We start from the raw sequence: 24,608 nt of genomic DNA, 5'->3' as shown, positions 1-24,608 counted from the left end.
CTTACTAGAGTATAATTAATGCTGAAATCAGCTTAAAAAAATAGGATGTGGTTTGTAGTAACTGCTTTGATAGTAACTGGCCTTGATTAATAGTGTGCATTCACTTTTATATAAACTTTTTATTCCGCTGGTAATCCTAGCGGAAGCTAATAGAACTAACTTTATTTCGTTCTGCTAGTAATCCTAGCGGAAAATAATTCAATCAAAATGTTTTAAGATTTTATTAATCACATCTTAAGTGATTAAAGTTTTTAATTTTTAAATGCTGCTTGATTGCAGCTCAAAAATCAGAGAGTAAATGATAACAACAAAGAACTGAAGGACAACTGAATTAGATTTGGAAATCTGCTCGTATTTATACAGATTTTTCTAGTAGACCCCCCCCCCTTCTTAATCTTATCATTTACTTATACGGACCGCGGTAGCATTCTAGGCGACATCTTTCGGATACATAATAAATTAAATATAGTTCTATTATTGTCACTGTACAAAATGCAATAATATTTATCCATATGGATAAGTTATTATACATAATTGCTGAGATATTTCAGCTACAAAAATCAGAGGCTAAGAGTGAGCAACTCTCAGATAAAATTGATACTGAGGGTTCAGCTCAAGAATCATTGTTTATATACAGATAATTCGCTTAAGTTCCCCTAGCGGTTAAAAATTGAACTAGAATGTTTTAGATTCTAGTATATATACATTCAAAATATACGATATTTACATTTTAGATAGGTCATGCGATATTAAAAATAAATACTACTAAATAGAAAATAGGTATTCACTTGTCAGCTTCTTGATAAAGACTATTAGATTTTTAAAAAATGGAAATATTAAGTGCATGTGAAATGCTCCTCAGGTTACTTCCCTATTTCCCCCAATTTCCTGTATCAGCTACATTGGGATAGGGAAAGGAGGGGGAGGAGTTCATTTTGTGTTGCTTAGTCAGACTTAATAACAATAATTTGTTTTATTTTTTCGCGCCAAAGCATTGCTTGGCAAGGGATATTTGATATTAAGGAATTTGCAAGCTTAGCTTGGCATGGGATATTTTGTTTATCTTTCATATCAAAATATGAAACTCATTCAGCAAATTTTTATTTTCTGGGATAGGGACAATTAATATCGCATAAATACACTTTTACATCTAGTGGACGTGATTTTTAACAATCGCTTGTACATATTTATCTATTTCAGATTCTTCGCTGGCTTCCTGATCCATTTGGTTGATAGTTTTACGCGCATACTGCTCAGGTATTTTATTACTATTACTTGGAGCTTTTCTAGGCGTGAATTTACTCCGTGTTTTACCAAAGCGGGACTCAGGATTTGGGGGCTCCCCAGCTTTCTTTTTGTTGCAATTCTGCACTACATGGCCAGGGATATTACAATGCCAGCATTTAATATTTTTACTCCTCCCATTAAAGGCTCCTATAACGCCCTCGATTTGATCCCAAGCAATAGGATCATCCTCATGATCTACCCAAGAGGGAACCTCGTCAGGTTCTTCGGTTAAGTTTTCCTTATACATTGCCGTGTTAGTGGGGATATTATCTTCGATAATGCTGATTATGGGTTGTTTTTTCGTTTCCGCAGAATTTTTAGGTAGGAACATTTCCATGGCTTGAGAATAGCAAGCCGAAAGGTTTTCCTTGCTAATATGGCCAGACCCATCCCAGTTAACGTATCTTTGTCCGAGATTAATAAGTTTATTTAAGTAAGCGTTGTAATCGTCCAAAAATTGCATACTTTCAACGTAATTGGCCATGTCCATGGCAAGGTTGGTATACAGTAGATTTTTGCTAACGTTAAGATAGAATTCTTTCCACTTCTTTTTAGGTATGAGGCCAGGATTCATGAGTTTGAACACCCTAAGTTTGTTTTCAAAATAGGTGTCAAGGGGTTGATTAGTCTCCTGTTTTAGGTTGTAGAAGTACTGAGAGGCTACTTCTGGATCCGAGAAAGGAGTGACCAGCCTCCTAATCATCAGGTAATAACTTAAAGCAGATAAGGCCTGATTTCTTTCAGGCGTAATTAAGTCTCCTAATCGTTCCCCTCTAGAGTCATAAATTCGCTGGTATAAAATATCCTTAAAAAGAATTGGGTCACAGATTCTGTATGTCTTTGCAACCCTCCACATATTAGAAAAGAAATTATCAAAGTCGGCCCTACCGTCCCACCTAGGGGCATCCCTCGCAAAATCGGAATCCCATTTTTGTCCCTTAATAAAGCATTCTTTAATAAAGTCATCGTCGGCGGCGCTAGTTGTTGCCGTTGCGGCTGTGCCTGTGTTTGGCGTATTTCTTGTAGAGGGTCTTGTTGCTACATTGGGTGCAGACCTTGTAGGTCTACGGAGGGGTTCTAACGACTTAATCCTATCAGGGATAAAGGGAATCCTTTCTAATAAGGTTTTTTCATATTCCGTTAGAGAAGTTTCTCTTACATTCATCCAATTGTCATTATCCGCCGGACCTATAAAGCCTACAATTGAATAGGCCATACAACCTGGGGCTGTCATCCTATCCTTGGCGACCCATTCGACCACGTTTATCTTTTGCTGAACCGATATCCGGTCATAAAAAGTGGCATTAATTGAATCATCACCTATGGTGTTAAAATGAGTCATGTTAAGACTTTCGTTTAACGTTTTTTCCGCAAACAATGGGCCAAGATTTCCGTCCGCTGGGAGTTTTGATACTCTACGTTTTAGGTCTAAGATGTCGGTGTCGGCTAATAATCTGCGATGTGATTCCGTGTCCTTAAACCCTGCCCATTTTGTTTCTATTTCGAGCTGCATAATCTCGGATTCTTGTTTTATTAAATCTCTATAATGTGACGAGTATTCGTTTAACTTAACATTTAACGCTTCCGATATGAGTTCTTTGATTTTTTCAGGGGAAAGCGGGTCAGCCTGCTGCTGCTGCTGCTAGGTACCAGGGACGGCCGGAGCCGGCGGAGGCGGCGGTTTGGTTTTATCATTATCCCCTTTCTTATCGGTCATGGTGCTGGAGTGTAGTGTTCGTTAACACTGATTTGTCTACCACGAAACTTTTTTAAGAACTTAGGAATATCCCTTTCTTCCTGTTTTAAGGAGAAAATATAGAAATGTGTGAAATTAAATACTAGTGTGAAAATAAAAGGCGGGTTCCTTTTTATCTTTATTTGGCAGTTTGCCACGAAATAATTATTAGAAATATTCTGTAACAAATTGTTACTGTAAACTGTTTCCGTGAATAAACTTAGTTATCAGGAAAATATTAATTTCACTTTGCAATCGAAGCTACTTTACAATTTAATTTTGTCTGTACGCTAATTATCTAAACCTTCCCCCCTCAAAAATTGAGTGGTAGACAAGACTGCGCCAAAATGACGTATGAGGGGATGTACAGACAGACTGGAATACGAGTATAGAGTAGCTTCGATACAATTAAATATCAATAATATAACAAGGTATTTCTAAAAAATACACATTTATTAAACAATTAAAACTGGTTAGAAATAGGCAGATTAATGGGATTATTATTATAGGATATATTTAATATGATATCAATTAAAGGCTTGGACGTCCTGTTTCTTAGTTAGGTAAGAAACGACGTACTTAAACACGTGGGAAATATAGATACCGCCAGCCTAGACTTATAGGCTTGTATCTAACCGAATGCAGACGGGAGGAAGCGTATTCACTCTTTGGCCTGCAACAATCAACTAGCCCTCAACACAGCAGGATGGAGTATAGTGGCGGTTACAAGTGGAGGTCTGACTCAGCCAGAGAAGTATAGGAATGTGAACAGGGATGGGGATACATAAACTTGGATGGTGAATACCACAGATAATTGTCTTTTCCCTTTCACCACCTTCAAATACAGAACCCCTAAATGCTAAGGGCGAATCCACTAGTGGAAGATTAATTAATTAGATCAATTAGTAAGGTTTTATGTCTGAGCTTATTAGGATGCGCTTTTTAGGAAAGTTTCTTGTAGGCTATGCAGTGGTTTTAGGCTATTTTTTTAAGTTTCTCGCTAGAATATCATTAATTAGTTAGATTTAAGCAATATCTTATTTCAATGTCTAAACATAAAAATGAAAAATATTGTTAAAAACCTACTTGTCTTGTGGAAATGAATGAATTTTTGATGAATGTGCGTAAAAATCACACACACACACACTCTCACGTACGAACACACACAAACACTTAGGTTCTAAGACATTATGGTGTTTATGTGATACCCCCAAAATATTAACACAGCAAAAATTGAGATTATCAAGGCGTTTAATTAGTTGCTGTAAAATATTGTCAGTACAGCTAAAAAGAATATCTTAATTCAAAAAGTAAAACGTAATATTGAGTGTTTGGCAGAATCTACGCAGTCTAAACTTCTTTATTTGCACATTTCTTCTAAATACATTATAATAATACTAGCGGCTGCGCACGTAGCTTTTAGGGGTTCTTTTAAAAAGGAGAACTTAATCAGATCAATAGGGATTGAAATCTTAATCTTTAGACAAAAAAAAATATCTTTTGTAATAGGGAGCCAAATTTACTTCAACCAATCACACAATATACATTTTAACACCCATGAATACTTAGCTAACTGGCCTTCATACTTTTGTGTGCGCACACAGAAACACCCTGTTACTTGATGGTTCCGGTCTATAGGATGAGAACTTTATAGGAACGGAACCAAGGGTAGATATGAACAAATCACAGCAAAATTACAATCAAATAAAACCCTGATGGCATTAGAATATCATGTGTTGTGTTGATTATGTGTCAACTATCACCATTTTTGGTTAATGTCATATCGATGCCTCTACTGTGTGTACCGAAAGATCTTTCTAACTGCTGGACCCATCTGACTCTCCTTGGATTGTCCACCTACCCACACCCACTCCCACCCCCTCCTGTCACAATGGGCTGTTTATTATACTAGTCCCCAAAGTTTTATAATAACGTATTCTTATTCGTTTGCTTAACAACATCGGGGACTTTAGTGAATTTTGATTGGTTGGTTTATTAAGTTGAGTGTTTAAACGTTTCAAACATTTATTTTATTCTTGAATAGTGGTAATTTTGTTTATCATAATTGTATTGTTATCAATTTATCAATTTATCGTCTTTTTATCTTATCCCTTTTTGATTTCTGTTTACAGTATAGGAAATTAAGTGCAATTAATTCTAATTTGATTGAGAGAATTTTAGCCCTGTAATTTTAAAAATTTTCTGTTGATGGGAATTTTTCAACATTTAGAAGTTTCTAACTGAATATATCATAATTCAGACATCTAGATACCTAGATAGATAATTATCTAGCTTTATTTTTCAAATTTAGAAGTTGATTATAAAATCTACTCGCTTTTATGATTATACCTCATTGTTAATGGAATATTTCTGCAAGGTTTGAAGGTAATGGAACGATTCTAACAAGTAAAATTTTATATTTATGAGCTATACGTCTTTCAGCACATACGGCTATACCCTAAACGCAGTAAAGCTTTTTTATTTTAACAATCAAAAATGAGAATGAATTTTAGATGTTTGTTTATTAAACTCTAATAGCATAATAAAATTTTCAAAAATAATCTTAATTAATCCAACGGATTTCAAAGTAAGGTCTTAAGAATTTTTATCTATCTAACTATCTACATTTCATCTATCTAATTATAAATCTAACTATCTATCTATCCATCTATATCTATCTATCTATTATTATGTAAAATAACATGTAGAAAGCTACTTTTTTATATGAATAATAATTTTACTGCTATATGAGAAAGATAAGAATGTTCAAACAAAAAAGCTACTCTAAAGCCTTTAATGTATTTTGTCAACAATGTCTTTTTATGGTGACTTACTTTTCGACATCTGTGTTATTATATGCTGCTATTAAAGGTCTTAAGAGGGCACTGAAGAGAGTTTTGGTAGGGGTTGAATTCTACCCCACCCCCATTTTTATTTTAGTTTAAAAAGGAATAAGTTTTTAAAAAATTTATTTTGGGGAGTTGGTAATTTTTATAAATAGGTACGATTTCTCTTGCGAGGGTGGTGGTACTCTCATTCAATTTAGTTATAATCCTTCCCAGGACCTATGAGAAGCTACTTTTTAAAACCGAAGCTTTTCTATAATTAGGGTCGGTCCGTCCGTGCGTCCATCCGTCACAAACGGATAGCTTTTTTCGTTAATTTAGGCATGTTAGAATTGTTATATCGATTTCAAACTTTGCATGGTGATTCCTTTAGTAGTTAGGTACGATTTAGAAAGCGTAGCAACTTTATAATCATAACAAGAATGTCCGGGCGTCCATTTTAAACATGTTGATTTTTTTTACTTTTTTAACAACAAATTTTTATTTGATCCGATTGATCTGATATTTGGTATGTTGATTTGTGGAACAACAAAGTATAATATTATAAGCAAAGCAACTATGTAATCATGTCCTAAAAATATAAATATATCCATAAACATTATCCTGTATCAAGCAGTTTTTCAACAAATTTAATTACAATTTTGCTCCGATTCTTTTGCATTTATATTCTGATTATTTAGTTCTGACACAATACAAGTGTTAATGTCCGTTTGTCCTACCGTTTCAGTGCTTCGCTTTTATGGATGTTGTCATCCTTGTTAAAGGACAAACATATTCTTCTGTACACACAGATCCTGTTACTTGTGTATGGAGATTTACGTCGTTAGTATGTCATTCGGTAGGCGTATGTTTAAAACTAATCATACTAATGTATTAAATTTATGACTTTAGTCCTATTTTGATAAAATAACAGCACAATATTGTGCAAAGAAGAACTCTATATTTACTGGAGGAGAGGATAGAGGCAAAATAGTTTTTTGTATCAAATAAAAATGGATTTGCTAGTGTGATTTTTCAGGGTGTTTTTTCAAGATGGATAATTTTATGGAACAATATGATTTATAAAAATAAACAAATTTGATTTATTGATAATGCCTGACAAAAATGGATATTAGATATACATGGATATTATGACAGGGGGTAACAATTCTCGTCAATTTTGGTTGCTAACACGTACATCATTTATTGGTCAGTTTGTTCATCCAGCAGCCTCCAGATTCATTAAAAAAAGTTATAGTAATTTTTTTAATTTTTTAAATTGAAGCTTTGGGTTTTGAATTTAGGGTATTAGGTCTACTTGTGGCAGTCTTTCTGCAGTGTATTTCCTGCCGGCTTCCTTTAAACTTTATTCTTTTTTTAAAATTTTAAATGGACTTTTTTATGAAAACATATTTTGATTTGATGAGATGAACTGAATTTAGTTTCCGAAAGTGTGCGTAGCTTCCGTGTTCTTTCTCAATATTTGCTACTAGCTAAAAAAGCTTCAAACTTCAAAAAAATCAAAATTTGAAAAATTAAAATATTTGAATGTATAATGTATAAATCGTTTTTACATTAAATCGCTTTTCCATTTGGTCGGAGTCGCTGAAAATAGGGTCTGCAATAATTGGGTTATCTGCTGTACACTTTAGGAAACTAGGGCTCGAATAGGAAATTTATTTCAGCTGATCTTTGATGATGATTTATGCTGAAATATTCATAGACAAATAATTTTTATGGATTAGATATTTTTGGTGCTTTCCCTCAAAGTGCCTAGAAAGCACAGAAACCCCCCTCCCCCTTTTTTTAAAAAGAAATATAAATGTGATTGGTTACTGTGCTCGCTACGCACTGAAAGGGAAACCGTCAATTATCAGTGGCGTAGCTTCTCTCAATTTCTTTGCGTTGGTTAAATAAACTTCTATGCTGTTACTATATCAAAATAAGACTACAATTCTATTAGGTAAGGTAAGGTTTTATTGGGTACTGGAAATATTTCTCTTGGGGGAAGTGGTATTACACTCCACCTTATTAATCTTCCTTGTTTAAGATGCTTCACTGTAAAGGAAAATCATATAAGTTCCTGGCTTCGCTTTGAGATTGGGACCCAGCTCCGCCAGGAACAGATTATCCTGCTTCAACGCAATCATCCCTTCAGAGCAGGACACTGCTAATCAAAACTTAATTTCTAACTTATTCTACATCGATAAATAAACTATTTGCCTATTAGGTAGCACCGATCAAAACTCTGAAGCATAGCAAAGCGTTGCACTGCGTGTTGGTGATTGCGTCAGCCGTGTGCAGTTGTGTCGCTAGTAAGATTTAGTAAAGATTTACATTTCTAAAAAATTGTTTTATCTGAAATCATTAGTGAAATATATTCAAATTGTGAGATGAATGTTTATTATTTTAACAGTTTTAATGTAACAATTTATAACGTATTACATTTACAAAATAATTCCATCGTTTTTACATGTTTCTCGAAATTTGAAGATCTCCTGATGGTTACGTTTTAATGTCTCAATAACGTAAGACCGATTCATTCCCACTGTTGGTACATGAAGGTGTATATCCCACATTATCTTTGTGATAATATCCATTTTTTGCCTCCATTGCTGGAATTGTAGGTCTCCCATGTCATCCTCATTGTCATAGTGTTTGAAGAACTTAGTTTCCATCGCCGCCATAGTGCGTCTTTGTACCCTCCAGATCTCCAGGTATAATGGCAACCTGGCTTCGTCCAGCTCTAAAATATATTGAATGATAATTTCATTTTAATATTTCACAATTTTTTAGAATGTTAGTCTTTTATCTCAGAAAAGGTAAATATCTAGTGCAAATAATAATTTTTTAATCTTTATATTGATATTCTTATTCTATCAATAACTTATTCATTCATAAGACCCTTATTTTATGTCAGTATTAAGTCTGTCCTTGTATTTATGTAATCATATCTTACCTATGTTTTCATCTAAGTTTTCCTCATCCAAAGATATATTCTGCAACATTTCAACACATTGTTCCGAAACCATTTTTTAGTCTGAAATGGATATAGGTCATTTAATATGTTGCTTTATAAGTTTTACACATATTTTTTATATTTTTAAAGAATATCACAAAGTTTTAATTAGTTCCCAGTTGAGCCAAATCCACCATTTCCTCTTAGTGTGATCCCCAACTCTTGTGTGACCTCCAGATCAGGTATCGCTATACGCTCGAATACAATTTGGCATATCCTCATATTTTTATTTATTATAAAAGGATCATTCCCATTATTTATGACCAAGATTCCTATATTTCCTCTGAAGTCGGGGTCAATTATCCCCTGGAAGACATCTATAGCATTAAGATATGCGAATCCTGACCTCGGAGCTATCCTCCCATACATCCCTGGCGGAATCTCCATCATTAAGTCAGTCCATACCATTTCCCTACATCCGGGTTGGATTGTTACATCTCTGGCTGAGAACACGTCATATCCCGCCGCCATGGAGGATCCCCTCTTCGGACATTTCGCATCTGGTGATAACATTTTAATCTTAACGATTTCAGTCATTTTTTATTCTGAAAGTAGAATAAAATGTGTTTTATTTGAAATTTCTCTTCGTGCTTTAATAAATATAGCATGAATATTATTTTCCTTGCTTTAAAATATTAACTTTTTATTTTTGTGAGTTTAGTGTTGTTAAGAGATTAAAAGACTTTATTATCATGCTTTATTTATTAAATTGCACTGGAAATTCCAAATAAAGTTTTACAATTAATATTCATATATATTATATAAAATCTCGTATAAAATCCATTTATAAAATATGTATAAAATAATTTTAAAATATTTGCTTAAGTTTGTAAGACTGTATTAAATTTCAAATTGAGCGTCAGAAATCTTAGGAATATTACGGGCTAGATTAAGCCTATACTGATCTGTCCCCCTCAAGTAGTACAGGGGTGTCTGGAGGCCACGCCATCTGCCATGGATCATGGTGGCCTCCAGGGAGTTACCGCTTTCAATGTAAGCGGTAACTCCCCCCGCCTTGAAGGAGTTCTCAGTATAGGCTTTTCTAATGCCATACTTTGCTAGAATCTCCTTCATGCCATTCATGGCGGCTCCATAGCTTAAAGACTTATGATACTTGGGTTTTATTAGACCGTTACAATTATAAACCATAAAATTCAAATATTTCATTCTACTGCCTTGAGGACCAAAATTAAAGTGAAATTGTTGTGCATACAATCTATATAAGGTTACAGGACAAAACTTTCCCCCTACCAGAGGCAAATAGGACTTTGTGCCTTGATAGAACTGGTCCTGTTTTGTACGGACAAAATTAATTCGGATATGATCTCCTCTGTCTTCAATATCGGCTTCTGTGAGAAGACTGTAATCGGAATATCTAATAAAAAATATCTTATTATTTTCCCCAATGTCTTAAGATAATGTCAATTTCTTTTATTCCGTTTTTATAAGTCAATCTTTAATCTATCTAGTTTTTTATTCACCTGCTCCATGTGAAGAAGTATGTCACAATCCTCAATAATGCCCGAAACTCCGTTGGTGAAGGATTCTGTCCTCTCGCTTTGGGTTCCCACACAATGGCATTGATTAAAGTCCTCAATTCAGGTTCTCCAAAAGGAACACATTTCTTCGGTGGAGGCTAAATTAATTTAATATTGTTAATACAATTTATATATATTAATATTAGTACCTAGATATAATATTCATTTTATATTCGCTCTTATACATTTTTCTATATTGTTCATTACCTTTATTTATTATTATTTCCGTGATTTAAGATTCAGTCATTTTAATATTCGTAAAATTAAGTTATTAATTTTAATATCTTACTTTTTTAGCAGCCAACTTGCGCATCATGGCGGAACACCCAGCCGAAATTGTAGGAGGTATTTGACTCTCAGATCTCCCTAGTGACGTCTCCAGGCTCGCCAAGGCTGGCTTCATCTTCTTGAACCAGGAAAATCCCTTCTCCTGTAACACTGACCATCCCAGGAATTGTAGTGCTGCTCGACTCGAGAACAGTGGGTATTCAAAATCTAAAATACATAGATTTGTTATCCCTTCATATAAGTTAATTTCTTAAATATTCTATTATATTACTTAATTAAGATTCCTTAAATTAGTCTTTATCTTGTTGAATAAAATCCATTAATCCTTTTTATGTATTCATTCAAAATCCTATATTTGAATTTCATGCATTTATTTGTGTTTTAACCAACTTATTAATAATTCCTAAATCTTACCGTTTGCATGGCAAAATATCCTAAACGGTCCAAGAATCCAATCATAGGCCAGGTGAGTTGATTGTGCCAGGTGTCCTGAGAAGATTGTACGGAAGGCGTCATAATACTGTGGTCTGTCCTCTATTATTTCTCCAACACCCTCTATTTGTGAAACGTCAATTCCATGTGGCTGGAATCTGCGAGCTCCTATAATATTTAAGTATCAGACTTATTTATTATGTGTTGTATTAATATATACTGAAAATCCTCCATAACCTTTATTTATTCATATTCTACCATTTTATCTATCCATTTAAGTTTTCCTATTTATCATATTTACTATCTAATTATTATGTAATATAACTAAAACTCTCCGTAATTTTATTTCTCCATATTCTACTATTTTACTATCTATTTAAGATTTTCTATCTATTATATTATTTACCTATTAGAGTACCAACTCCATTCTCCGCCGCTTGGAGCTGCAGATCCTCCATTCCCTCTCTTAAATCATCCTGGGTCTCAATCTCCACTTCATTTTCCACCGTTAGAATGAGTCGTTCTGACATTTTACTATTTGAAAATAAATAAAGATTATATAAAAACTGTGTGAATAACATTAACTGTCTGAATATTCATATATATATAACTAGGTTATATTGTATAGACTAGGTCCATATTCATACATTTAACCAATAACAATATTTTATCATCTTTATTAACTATGATCACTATTATTATTGATAATAGTTGATATTATTTTTATATATTATAAATATTTTATAAAGAGAATTTATCATTTTATCAACTAAAATCTGGTCATTATCAGTTTTATACAATTTTGATCATAGTTATTAATGATGCATTAAACAAGCAATGAATTTCATAGATTTTTTGAAAATATTATCAATTTCTAAATTGTGATATAAAACAGGTTTACAATCAAAAATATATATTGCTCTAATGAGCTCGTGGTAAGATTTTCCATTGTGTAACAACGGCCACCAAGAAGCCGATGTCCACATAGGACGTACCAAAATGAATAACGGCCCCACTGTGGATTCTATTTTCCTTATAGTACGTCCAATTTTTGCCACTGGAGGGCATAAATAGTAAATTTCACTTTCATTTGGGGTATGAGAAAAGAAGTCTATAGCTAAATTGTCATTATCTAAGAATTTGGAAACATATTTTGTACAAATTCTGTTTGAATGATTTGCAAATCCATCCACAGTGGGTTCACAATTGAAATACAAGAAAATAGAATTAATCATAAAACGGGGTATACCCCATAAATCGGTATCAGAGGAGAACCTAGAACCCTCATCTGCCAATAACATACGACAATGTGACCTACGGGTCCAAATCGGTATGACCGTTATGCCCAGTTGAATCTCCATTTGCTTAACCTTAATTAAAGTCTGTTGTGTATTATAGTTTTTACTACCATGATGGAGAAAATAATAACATAATTGGGAATCCGTCTCCCAGTAAATAATGGGGAACTGAAATTTCCTATCTATCGATATATTGTATTGCAGAAAACTCACTAGAGCTAAAAGCTCTCTATGACCTGAACTTAATTGTTGTTCATTACTATCAAATTCATAGTTCTGTAACTCTACTATTTCCCCATGAAAAAGGGAAAATGCCCTTTTATCAGAAGCATCTGTCAATAACAGATTAGAGATAGGTATAGCTGTGTCCTTAATATTATTGACCATTTTTATAACTTCTTGCTGTGTCACTGTCATAGCTCCTATACGGGCATTACTTATTGCTTTACCATTAAATTTGTCCAAATTATGGAGAAAAAACTCCATTTCAGGTATTCCCCTAACAAAAGTCACTTTAGTGTTCCATCCATACAAAATCACTTGACGACCTAACTCATTGTAGGTATTACGAGGAATTATCGCCACGATGGCACCATGTGATTTCTTAAGGCTCTGAATTTTACCAAGCACACTAGCAGCCATTTTGGCTGGAATAGAGCCCTCATGGTTATGTTCAGCCAACATATTTCTCAATGAATTTAGATATTTAGTTTGTTTATCACTCGATGTGAAATACTGCATTCTGATAGAATCAGATATAAATCCCTGGTAGACTATACTTTGCGAAGCTATCAATTGTGATTTTTTATAGGAAATATTCCAGCCTGCCTGATTGAACAATCTTATCACTATCCTTAATTTCTGCTCGCATTCTACTTTGAACTTTGCAATTACTCTGCCATCGTCTAAATTATGTGCAAAATTTAATTTTCCAATAATAAATTATGTAATTTAATATATATTGATATGATGTGGTACTTAAAAGATTTTTTGGAATATTAAATTTTTTCCTACCTATGTATATACTGAAAATGATGCCCAAAATGTGTATAAGAGACTTAATTGGCTTTGTTAACTTATTGATCACTTCAGTAGCTATGCTGATGCCATAGCACATTACGAGAAAGACATAGAATTTCTCTATGCCTTTCTCGTCAATAATTTTAAATGAGAAATATTTGCGATAGTCAGGGTGCAATCTCACATGAAAATAACAATTCGCCAAATCAAAACTAGTGAAAAAACAATCTTTGAATATTTGATGTTCTGTTTCACTAAGAGTTTCTAGTTTTGATTTAGGCGAATTGATATGTAGATTGATACATCTAAAATTTTCAGATCTTTATTAAAATTTCACAGAATTTTTGACTTTACTTAAGTAATTTTTGTTGGTTAAGCTCTTTATTGAAATTATTATTATAAATCTTTGCAATTTTTAAAGATCTGTGCCTGCTAACGTCTATACAAGGACGTTTTTTCTTAATATTATTGAAATCATCTCTCTCTACTGAGACTGATAATGGATTTACAAACAACGGTTTGTTCTCCAATTCTATGACTGCCCCTTCATTCTGCCATTTTTTAACAGTCTCCCTCAAATCTGCCATGTGCTCACGGGCACTTTTGTTATTTTCTTCTTCATAAGAAGAAGGAGGGTTTTTAACAAAGTCTAGTTTTAAGCCATCTCTTAATAACTCCATAACCCATTGATCTTAAAATATTTTTTATGATTTTTATGTTGTAAATTTAATTACTAATATTAAGCTATTTTAAATTAATCTATTTATTTCAAATATTAATATAAAACCATAAAATCCTGGCCTGGTTGCAGTATATCATGCATAAAGTGAATGCTCGCATTCGAATGTATTGAAAATGGCTCCTCCGGCAAAGAATGACCCCTCTCATCAAGAAACTTTTCAAGTTCATCTGCTGTAAGCTTAGGATTTTCCCATCCTAACTTCGTGACGATTTCGATGAACTCATCTAAAAAATTTTAATTTATCTTATCTTAAGTTCAGCAATTTTTTATTGAAATTTATAACATATTTGTAGCCTTATTCTCCTTATTCCATGTTATGAGATCTTAATTCTAAACAAACATCTTGTTCTATCTAGTTATATTACTTACTTCTATTATTGTTTCCAGGATGTAGAGTTAGTGCTGCCACTCGCCCTTGCTGGGCTCTCTGGGCTTCAAACGCCATGATATCCGCATCTTTACAGACATTATCACGATACCAATGTCCAACAACATTACATCTGGTACATTTACTAGTCATCCTAAATATTCATTCCTTAGTTAACTGTCATAAAGTTTTATCATAATTCTATATTTATCGTCCCATATTAATCATTTAAAATATTAACCTTTATTTTTGTAAGTTATAATGCTGTGAAAAATTTAAAAACTTTTCCCATAAAATATCATATAATCTTAATTAGTATACAATAAAAAGTAAAAGTTTTAGCCTTAGTCAAATTATTATTTCAATCCTATGTTCAAACTATAATTCAAAAAGATTTATCTAGAATATTCTTAATCCTACGTCTCATAGTTGAAAAAATAAAAGTTAAAATAATTATTCATCTTACTTTTGTGCTGCAATATTGGTCCTTTGCAGTGTTGTAGTTCCCGACGTACTCGGTAGCGGCTGCGGTTGCACTTGCTGCAGTGCGGAGGCAAGAATTGCTAACAGATCCTGTTGGGGCGGGTTGTTTACCCTTCCATATCCACGACCTCTATATCCAGAATAACCAGGGTTGTATCGGCCCCGATTGATATATCCGCCTCTCTGGGCTCCGCCCCGGGCCTTCATCTTATGGTTCTGTAACGTCCTAAATATTTTTAGGTTTATATCATTTAATATTCTATTTTGTGCATTATTACTATCTATCTTTCCAGTTTCTATGTAATTAGTTCCAATGACATTTCTATTCTTATTTTCATTTTCTCTTTCAAATATTAGTCATATATCTATCCATTCATTATATCAAATTATTACCTAGTCAATTTAGATCCAAGCATACTAAACGTAGTATGATCATTCTGGACCAGATGGCGTACTTGTGGACCAAATTGGAATTCTGCCAAGGCTAGACGATATTGGTCCCGTGTTTGTAACACGAGACCTCTTACCGCCTGGCGTTGTGCCTCCTTGGCAGCCTTCGTAGCATCATCATCTAAATATTAATATTATTAATATTAAATTTAATTCATTTAATTCATTAATCTTTTCCTATAAATATTATCATAAATCTATGTTCTTATTAGTATTAGCTTTGTTTTCTTTATCTACTCAGTCAAGCATAATCATCTATCTCTACTAACATGTTTTAATATTACATTTCTAAGTTTAACATACCTGTTGCTATCTCTTTAGGTTGTCCTAGCAACGTCATCTCAGCTTGTATCAAAAAATTAGCCGACGCGACTAATTTTTGACGGTCACTCGTCATCGAAAAGGCATTACAAATTGTAGCCTCACTGACAATCTAAATTAGAAAACTAATTAATATTATAGTTTTCCTTTATTCTTTTATTTCCAAAATAACTTGATTTATAAGTTTTTATGTCAATTCTTATTCATTTTTACTTTTTATCAAATCTCTATCAATATTCATATCAACTTTTCAATTATTCTAATTTCATTCTATCTTTTTTCTATCTAATCTATCTTTTTACATACCTTTTCTTTTCTAGTCTGGAATGCCTCTTCTGAGAGTTTTTCAATTACAAACCGTTCAGTTATGGTATCTAAAAAATTGAACCATGTTATTTTTAATTGAAAAGTCTTTCAATTTTCATTTCTAACAATTCAACGGTTTTTATATAATCTTTACGGGACTTTTATACCCTTTTCTAATCATATGTAATAAATTACATTTTCATTCTATTATTATATTTTCCATTTATGAAGCTCAATATTCATATTATCATAAAATTTTCTTTTATTGAGGGACTTGATACCCACATTCTTTAAATATTAAGTTATCAAATCTAGTAGTATAGAATAGAAGCTACTTTCAGTGTGATTGCAATTTTCGTTTTTTATTCCCGGGTGGGGGGGTGGGCAATTTTAGTCCTTTATTTGGCAGAGCCTGCGCCGAATAGAATTGATTTATGCTAATCACTACTAGAAGTAGCCGCCATCTTGCCGTACCTCATGTACGACAGCTGACAACCCGTCAGGGTTGCCAACTAATTTCTAGAACAGAGTGACCAAAAAAATTTTTCGAAATAAATTTTTCGATCAGCAGCGTGGCTGCTGATTTGTAATGCTCGCAGTTTACACAGGAAGATCAGTTCCTGGCTTCGCTTTGAGATTGGGACCCAGCTCCGCCAGGAACAGATTATCCTGCTTCAACGCAATCATCCCTTCAGAGCAGGACACTGCTAATCAAAACTTAATTTCTAACTTATTCTACATCGATAAATAAACTATTTGCCTATTAGGTAGCACCGATCAAAACTCTGAAGCATAGCAAAGCTAAGCTGTTCCAAAAAGAAAACTAAATTGACGATTGATGCTACCCATAGGCTATGTATTTTTACCTTTCTCATGATCATTCTCATCAGCTTTCTTACTGTTTGACTCCGTGTTATCTCCCATTTTGCAATCGTTAAGATCAAATTTTGAAAGAAAATAATTTACATTAAAGTTTTTATAATGGAAAAAATTTTTACTATTGGTAAAAGGAAATGACAAATAGAAATAAAAAATATTTCTGGTTCAACAATTCTTCAAACTATTCATTCATAATTCAATTGAACGATTCTTCGATAATATAGGTTAGTTGATAATTTAACTGATCAACATATTGATTTATATATTGCATTTTTCTCTTAAAAAGAGTATAGTTTGACCCATCATTGGGCTGACAATTGTCTAGTTCATAACAAAGAAAATTGAAAGATTTAATCATCTTTCCCAACATATCTTTGGTATCAATATGATTCACTAAATCTGGATCGCTAGCCAAATCGTAGTGGCTTTTAAGAACCACTTTTAGAACACACATTCTGTCCGTGCATGCCCTATATTTGCTAATCATTAATTGCCTACGTAATTCAGACATTCTGTAGACTTTATTCTGAAATTGTTTTAGAATTTTAGCAATTTTCTTATCAAAATATGAAAAATCAGACCTTTATACTATAAAATTATCAAAAATATCAAATCTTTATATCACAAATCATAATATACTTTTAAAATATCTTAGAAATCAGTCAACTTTTTATCAAAACTTGTTAAAGAACTATAGAGATTCATATTACTTTTCTAAAAAATTAAATTGTTTTATAGGTAAAAAATTGTTTTAGGGGTATTAAATTACTTATTTGAAATTGTATTTCTTTAAATTTTCCTTTTTAAATCGCACTCGTAAAATTAAAATATCTATTATTTAAAAATTATATTATTGAAATTTCCAATTTTTTAATTTAATTTTAGTCTAAAGTTGCCAGTTATTTTTAAAATCGAATATACTTGAGTTTAAATCATAGAGAAGTATTTACATTTTACAAACATATATTAATAATCATAATCATGATAGAGACATTACTTAAAATTGAATCAATTACATAAATAATCAATATATTTCAAATGATCTGTTATTGATATTCTTATACGACTGTTCATATGTTATTTTACATTGAAAATTTTTTGTTATTAAGTACCTATGTTTGAATTTTGAAATTATTTGAATATATTTTAATTATTTATGTATTCATACATAATTTAAACTTTATATTACTACTATTGACTTATTCGTTTCCTTATCACTTAAAAATGATCAATCACAGAGTCTACTATTTTCTCCATGGCCCTAACTTTTCTCCAAATTTCCTGGAGAAATACCTTACAACGTATTGCCCCTTCTCTAATATGGGGTTTGAAAAAATTTGCAGAATTATTGAGTTGTCTGAGATCTTCCAGATAAACTGCAATTAGATAGGCGAGATCAGATTCAACATGAACTGCCCCTTTATGAAAGTCTAATAAAACATATCTAAAACCACGGAGTTTCATTTTAATATAAAACCACTCCCTCATTAACTTTTCATACTGAAATCTACGCATCTTATTCTTATTTAACTTATCTGAAATTGTTATGTCGTTTTAATAACAAAACCTATATCATTTATAAAAATTTTTTACATTATATTAGTTAATTTATGAGTACATTGATATTTTGTTTCACTTCAGCTTCAAAATCCACTAAATCACCCCAGAATTCACCAAAAAATGTTTTATAAACAATATAAGAATCCCAAGGTCCAGGTGTAAGCCTTTCAAATCTTAAGCAAAGCTCATCGGCACGTGGAAAAAGTGTCTGGAGAATAAATTGTGCATCGTTTTTCGCGCCTACCGCAAAATGGTAGTGGCCAATCAAATCCCTAATCACGTGAAATAACTTTTTGTCAATAAACTGACGCATGACGTTGAGCTCTGCTCCCTCAATGGGAGTCATAATTGAAATTTAAATATGTATCTGAAATTATTTATAATATTTAACAAAATTTAAAAAATTTTTAATAAATTTTACCTATATACCATTCTTTTATATCACTAATATTTATCGGCACAGCTCAATTAAATTTTAGTCCTTTATTTGGCAGAGCCTGCGCCGAATAGAATTGATTTATGCTAATCACTACTAGAAGTAGCCGCCATCTTGCCGTACCTCATGTACGACAGCTGACAACCCGTCAGGGTTGCCAACTAATTTCTAGAACAGAGTGACCAAAAAAAAATTTTTCGAAATAAATTTTTCGATCAGCAGCGTGGCTGCTGATTTGTAATGCTCGCAGTTTACACAGGAAGATCAGTTCCACCTGTAGCAAGATTTTAAGATACACACACACAGACAAACATCCTGTTACTTTTATAAAAGGATAATTATTATATCGAATCTATGTTTTGCTAATTCAAATGACGAGAGCTAAGGTAAATAAAACAGGGTTATCAACACACAATTTTAAAAATCAGCCAAAATAGTTTTAGGAAAGAAAATAGATGTATCTTTTTTGCTAAATTTTTTTAATGCACAAATTGTGCAATTAAAGGAATAATCTTTCATCCAGATAGAATAAAACAAAAACAAGCATGCAAAAAAATGGATTTGAAATAGAGCCTATAGTTATTAGTGGAAGAAAGGGGTGAAGATTACTTTAGAGACCAAGTAACCTTTCACTCCCTGCATATACTTAATGAATGTTTTTACCAGTATGGCTTCGAAACCGATTGATGCTCAACGATACTGAAAAATCAAGTATAGTACCATAATCAGACAATTCATTACGAAAATAAGATAAAATTAAGACATAAAATTGATACCAGTTTTAATTTATTAATTTTTCTTTTTAATATCCGCGAAAACAATGCTCTAAAAGAATAAAAGTTTGACGCCCCTATTTGAATGAAAGAGAGGGGTGGTAAAACTTTTTGTAATGTTATGAGAATTTCTCATAAAATTTTCATATTTTCATACTAACTTCGTGGAATTACTCAAAACTGTTGACAATTTTAAATAAAACAAGGATGACAACATCCATAAAAGCGAAGCTCTGAAATCAAACGGTAGGGTAAAAAAAATGAACAATTGTAGTTTCGAAACTTTATAAGCAAATTATATAATAAAAAAGGACACACATATATTTCAGGACTTAAATTAAGATACGCTTCGTTTAAAATATTTTACCTTGTTGTCCTAGGAATCATTGTTCCGAAAAAACAGCGCAGCTACTCTATAATGATTATTGGTTTAGATTCTCTGAATAATGTAATATAAAGTTGTAAAAGAAAGGTATTTGTTTCCAGGGAAACATAAATAAAAATGATTGGCTACGAAACAATTTAATCTATCACTTTTTAGAGCTATGCTTTTCTTTAATTAGTTTAGCAATATTATTGCAGCAATTTTTGCTGTTGTAATAAAATGCTATTTTGTTTGATTTAATAAATGTACAGAAACGAAGGAACACCAATATTTCGCACCAATATTTGCACACCCAGAATTCTGTATCTTTTTGAATGACATAATTTTCCCAAGATATCTGCAACTTTGGGAAGATGTCATCAGTTTAGGCAGCTTCCTGTTAACCTGCTGTGCTGTTATTATATCAACAAAAGGAAACATGATAAAATTATCAGGATTTATATGTAGATATGATTTCGACACAATTTTCAGAAAAATTTGCTTCTTGACCATGGTTTTCTAATGGAAACAGAACTAAAGTGAATTAAGACAGGGTAAAAAATTAGGTGCTTACCTGGAACTCATTTATTAGTCAGTTCATTCATCCGATAGAAAAGAAGGGGATGGGGGTTAAAGGGGGTAGATGAGAGGAATCGTTAGTTTAGCCCGCTGCAAGTTTCACTTAATATAGAACATCTTAAACTGGTTTAACATCCGAGTAATAATAAATCCATTTGTATTGTATAAGTAAATGTTTATCCTAAAATGATCTAAATATGTAAAATTTAATTTAAATATTCATACTTCTGTTAAGGGCTAAAGGGATGATAATTGATTTTAAAAATAAGAATGACAACATCTATAAGTAGCGAAGCACAAAAAAAACATGGTCGGGAAAAGGGAAAAAGTGAGTTGAAGAGAAGATGTTCTGTTGACAAAAAAAAGAGAGAATATGAGATTTAGATCCTTTAAAAATCCCGAATACTTGGTAAATACGGACAGACCGACAAACAACAAGGTGAGTTACATACTGGATGTTCATATGTCAAAAAATTAGCTGCCTCTCGTTAACAGCAGCTGACATAATCACACAGCATTACAGACGGACTTGTGGGCAGACAATATAAATTATAATGAAGTTTCGCTACTAATAAGGATGACAACATCTATAGAATATAACGTTTAATGATATTAATTTATATTCAATTGCCCTTCCCCAATATCCCTGGGAATAAATCCAATTATTTGTCCGTGTAAAGGACTTTAGTTTACAAATTTTACTTTAGGTTATAGGCTTGTCCAGGGATGTTGGGATAGAGCAACGGAGAAAAAAATCTCCGCATTGGTCTATCAGAGATCTTAAGGGAAAAGTCCTTGGACGACAAGTTGGTTTACATTACCAATGTTATTAAACACAATTACCCCTTCTGCAAATTAAAATTATTGGTTGAAAAGTTTTATCTAGATCTCATATAAAAAAACTTACTACTTTATAATAATAACTGCTTTATATTATAGATAATATTATAGACAATTGATGCATCTATTCATCCATTGGGGCTTAACCCATAAAATATTTAAATAAACGTGAATTTCAACTACTGTTAATAATTAATCATTTAATCAATTTACAAACAAGAACAGTTAAGTACATTAGTAGTGCAGCTAAGATAAGTTAAATTGTAAAGTTTCACATAATTCTAATAAGTAGCTTTGAAACTTGTTCTGTTTTTAATTCTAGCTTCTAAAAGACATAAGGATGAACATAATTAAAGAGTAGCTTCGCTATTGAGAAGTCCGAAGTAGCCAGAGTAAACAATTAAGCATTTGAATGAATATAATTCATAACTTTTGTTTAATTAACAAGGGCTACTTCTTCTTAACAATGTTAGGGCCAGGTCTATAAGACAAATATTAAGAGCCAAATTAGACGGACAATAGAACATACTAAATAGTGCCTAAGCGTCATAAGAATCACGGTGCTATGACGACTAAAACACATAAAAATCTATAAATAAAATCAACATATTTAAAAATGGCATTTATTGGTAAAGATTATAGAGTTACTGCGCTTTCTAAATTGTACCTAATTGGTTCAGGAATCGGCACGCATAGGCGTCCAAGGGGGGGGGGGTAATGGGCCATTTGGCACCCCCAAAATTTTGTGAACAATACCCCCCCCAAAAAAAATTACCCCTACCTTGGGGGTGCCGTAGGCACCCCCAACGATTTTGGGGGGGGTATTTACCCCCCCCAAACCATTTTGGGGGGGTAAATACTCCCCCCAAAATAGAAAATCTCTAACAAAAAAAATTTTTGCGCGGTTCGCGCGCATTTTTAATACTAAATTTTTTATGAAATTTAAATTACCCCCCCAAAAAATTTTACCCCGGGGGTAAATTTTGGGGGGGGGTAAACAAATTTTACCCCTGCCAACAGATTTCAGGGGGGGTAATTACCCCCCCCCCAAGCAAATTTTGCCTCCGGGGTAAAAATTTTGGGGGGGGTAAAAAAAATTTGCGGCGCGCTTCGCGCGCCATTTTACCCCCCCCTTAAAAAAATTTTACCCCCCCCAAAATAAAAAGCTTGGACGCCCCTGTCGGCACGAAAAGTTAAGTTAACAATCAAAGATATCATTACACACAGACTAAATGACTCTTATAAAAAAGCTTTAATTTAGAAAATTGAATTCAATCTTTTTTTGATTGTTTAATTTTTGAGAGGATTTGACTGATAGTCCGAGACACATAGATTATGAATGCTTTGCTTTAATATTTTCTTGGGTACTTTAGAGGATCAATATTTTGTAATGTTGTATCTTAAAACTTAAAACACGAGAATATATTATGATACACTTATGAGTTATTAGAGACTAGCGTTTACGCCCAAAAAGGCCTCTAAAGGGGGGTGAGCTATGTTGACTCCCTCTTTTCAAATTTTTAAAAAGTAATTGTTATAAACTTTCATTGGACCTATAAGAAGCTTCACTGTAAAGGAGAACCAGATCAGTATAGAGGTTAGGGAGATCCTTTCGTACAGACAGACAGATTGATATCATGTTACTTAATTAGGCACCTATATTCTAGGTAAGGAAACTTCCCTGAAATGGAGAACTTAATCAGTTAGATATTACAGACAGGCTAATCAGCCTTACCTTATTATATGATTACTTCGGATTTCGATAACTACTGAACCGATGGAACTCTCAATTTTAAGGAAGCATAGGTCCCGGGATGATTTAGTATAATTCATTTTTACCTATAAGTATTTTTTTCTGTTCTTCCCTACCCCTTCTTATTAAGGGTTAAGGGCCGCTAGAGACGCAGCCGCTAATTGCTCTATGTTTCATTTTTTCACTTCATAATAGTTTCACACAACTCTAATGAATCGCTGTGCACGTCTTTGATACCAAATATTGATTCCCCGCACCACCACTCTATTGGTAAAGAATTAGCCTTTAGGAAGGCATGGCAAGTGTCGAAGTGTTAATAGAAGGGATTATTCAAAAATTCATTCAAAAATATTTTCACTAATGTATTTAGCTTCGGGGTGTTTCTTTATGTGTTGGTTTAATTTGTTTACCAGCGTAGCTGAATAATAAACATACACAGTCTGTCTGTCGGTGGGTCTAAAGTTATTAGAATTAGAAGGTGGTTAATTGACTCTCACATAACATTTTTAAAAAAAAAGTTAAATAATTTATTCATTCATAAATCTTTTTTTTTGTGTCCGTCTGTCTGTATGTTTGGCTAAGGAAGACACATGGCTTTTTTTGCTTATTATCTGTGAAGATTATTTTTATTTGGTTGTAGATTATTATAACCAATTGGTCGAGTCGTTTGTGAGATCTTACAAGAAATACCCACACACAAACACATCCATATACTCTTTTATAGGTTGACTAGAGTTTACCCATTTGTTATTAATACTTAAATTTTAGTTTTTAATTCCACTGTAGATTAGTAAGAATTAAAGTCGATAATTGAAAATTTTTCCATTATGGCTTCGAAACCAATTAATTATCCGCTGGATAAGAACCGGTTCTACTAAGCCATCTGAAAAATTATGTATAGCATCATATTGCAGACATCGCAGAAAGCTGTCTATAATACAATGCAATAAATAACTATCATTAAATAGATGTGCAAGTAATGAAATTAACTGTCCTTGTTATTAATGTTTCAGAAGTTATAGATTTTACAATTTCTCATTAACTTATTTAATGATTTTATGACGTTTAGTTAATTGTTATGGAAATATTAGGTTTGTTTGTTTATGTTGAATTGGTGTCGAAGGGGTAGGGAAAGTAGAAAAATAATCTAAAACCTTTCCAAGACTTAGATATAAAAAAAAACAGTCTAAAACTCTCGCGGTTCCTATGTAAAACTTCCCTAAATTGGAGAATTCATTCCCTTTTAAGTGGTTATAAATATCTAAAGCAACAGATAAAAACTTACGACTGTATATAAAAAAAAACATAAATTT

At 32.6% G+C, this 24,608-nt stretch overlaps 3 protein-coding genes and 1 pseudogene across 3 annotated transcripts; all 4 read right to left on the bottom strand.

Moving 5' to 3' along the window:
- Window positions 1-8,233: 8,233 nt before the first annotated feature.
- LOC145326450 (uncharacterized) lies at window positions 8,234-8,877 on the bottom strand. Its single transcript, XM_080169804.1, has 2 exons — window positions 8,807-8,877; window positions 8,234-8,593 (listed from the first exon to the last, which is right to left on the bottom strand). The coding sequence occupies exons 1-2, from the start codon at window positions 8,853-8,855 to the stop codon at window positions 8,295-8,297; spliced, it is 348 nt and encodes a 115-aa protein (XP_080025930.1). The 5' UTR covers window positions 8,856-8,877; the 3' UTR covers window positions 8,234-8,294.
- A 97-nt stretch (window positions 8,878-8,974) lies between these two features.
- LOC145326558 (deoxyuridine 5'-triphosphate nucleotidohydrolase pseudogene) lies at window positions 8,975-9,379 on the bottom strand (annotated as a pseudogene).
- Window positions 9,380-9,706: 327 nt separating this feature from the next.
- Window positions 9,707-11,345, bottom strand: LOC145326557 (uncharacterized). The gene is made up of 4 exons (XM_080169927.1): window positions 11,107-11,345; window positions 10,694-10,899; window positions 10,348-10,502; window positions 9,707-10,241 (listed from the first exon to the last, which is right to left on the bottom strand). Exons 2-4 carry the CDS (start codon window positions 10,805-10,807, stop codon window positions 9,707-9,709), a joined length of 804 nt encoding a protein of 267 aa, XP_080026053.1. The 5' UTR covers window positions 10,808-10,899; window positions 11,107-11,345.
- A 3,075-nt stretch (window positions 11,346-14,420) lies between these two features.
- LOC145326556 (uncharacterized) lies at window positions 14,421-17,041 on the bottom strand. Its single transcript, XM_080169926.1, has 6 exons — window positions 16,978-17,041; window positions 16,112-16,179; window positions 15,788-15,917; window positions 15,428-15,605; window positions 15,018-15,260; window positions 14,421-14,705 (listed from the first exon to the last, which is right to left on the bottom strand). The coding sequence occupies exons 1-6, from the start codon at window positions 17,033-17,035 to the stop codon at window positions 14,546-14,548; spliced, it is 837 nt and encodes a 278-aa protein (XP_080026052.1). The 5' UTR covers window positions 17,036-17,041; the 3' UTR covers window positions 14,421-14,545.
- Window positions 17,042-24,608: the final 7,567 nt, after the last annotated feature.

The sequence above is a fragment of the Acartia tonsa genome, chromosome 8, assembly GCF_053477335.1.
Source record: "Acartia tonsa isolate MP-2025a chromosome 8, ASM5347733v1, whole genome shotgun sequence".
Lineage (NCBI taxonomy): Eukaryota > Metazoa > Arthropoda > Copepoda > Calanoida > Acartiidae > Acartia > Acartia tonsa.
This window is presented reverse-complemented; position numbering and strand designations above follow the sequence as displayed.

Bases quoted from the DNA above. Each gene is read 5' to 3' on its own strand.
- LOC145326557 (XM_080169927.1), bottom strand. From the start codon at position 10,807: ATGAAGCCAGCCTTGGCGAGCCTGGAGACGTCACTAGGGAGATCTGAG. The intron at 10,503-10,693 runs GTAAGATATTAA...AAATTAATTTAG, and splicing joins GCAAGTTGGCTGCTAAAAAA to CCTCCACCGAAGAAATGTGT. The intron at 10,242-10,347 runs GTGAATAAAAAA...ATTTTTTATTAG, and splicing joins TACTTCTTCACATGGAGCAG to ATATTCCGATTACAGTCTTC.
- LOC145326450 (XM_080169804.1), bottom strand. From the start codon at position 8,855: ATGTTGCAGAATATATCTTTGGATGAGGAAAACTTAGATGAAAACATA. The intron at 8,594-8,806 runs GTAAGATATGAT...AATATATTTTAG, and splicing joins AAACTTAGATGAAAACATAG to AGCTGGACGAAGCCAGGTTG.
- LOC145326556 (XM_080169926.1), bottom strand. From the start codon at position 17,035: ATGGGAGATAACACGGAGTCAAACAGTAAGAAAGCTGATGAGAATGAT. The intron at 16,180-16,977 runs GTAAAAATACAT...TCAATTTTTTAG, and splicing joins TGAGAATGATCATGAGAAAG to ATACCATAACTGAACGGTTT. The intron at 14,706-15,017 runs GTAAGATGAATA...ATGAATATTTAG, and splicing joins ACCAATATTGCAGCACAAAA to GATGACTAGTAAATGTACCA.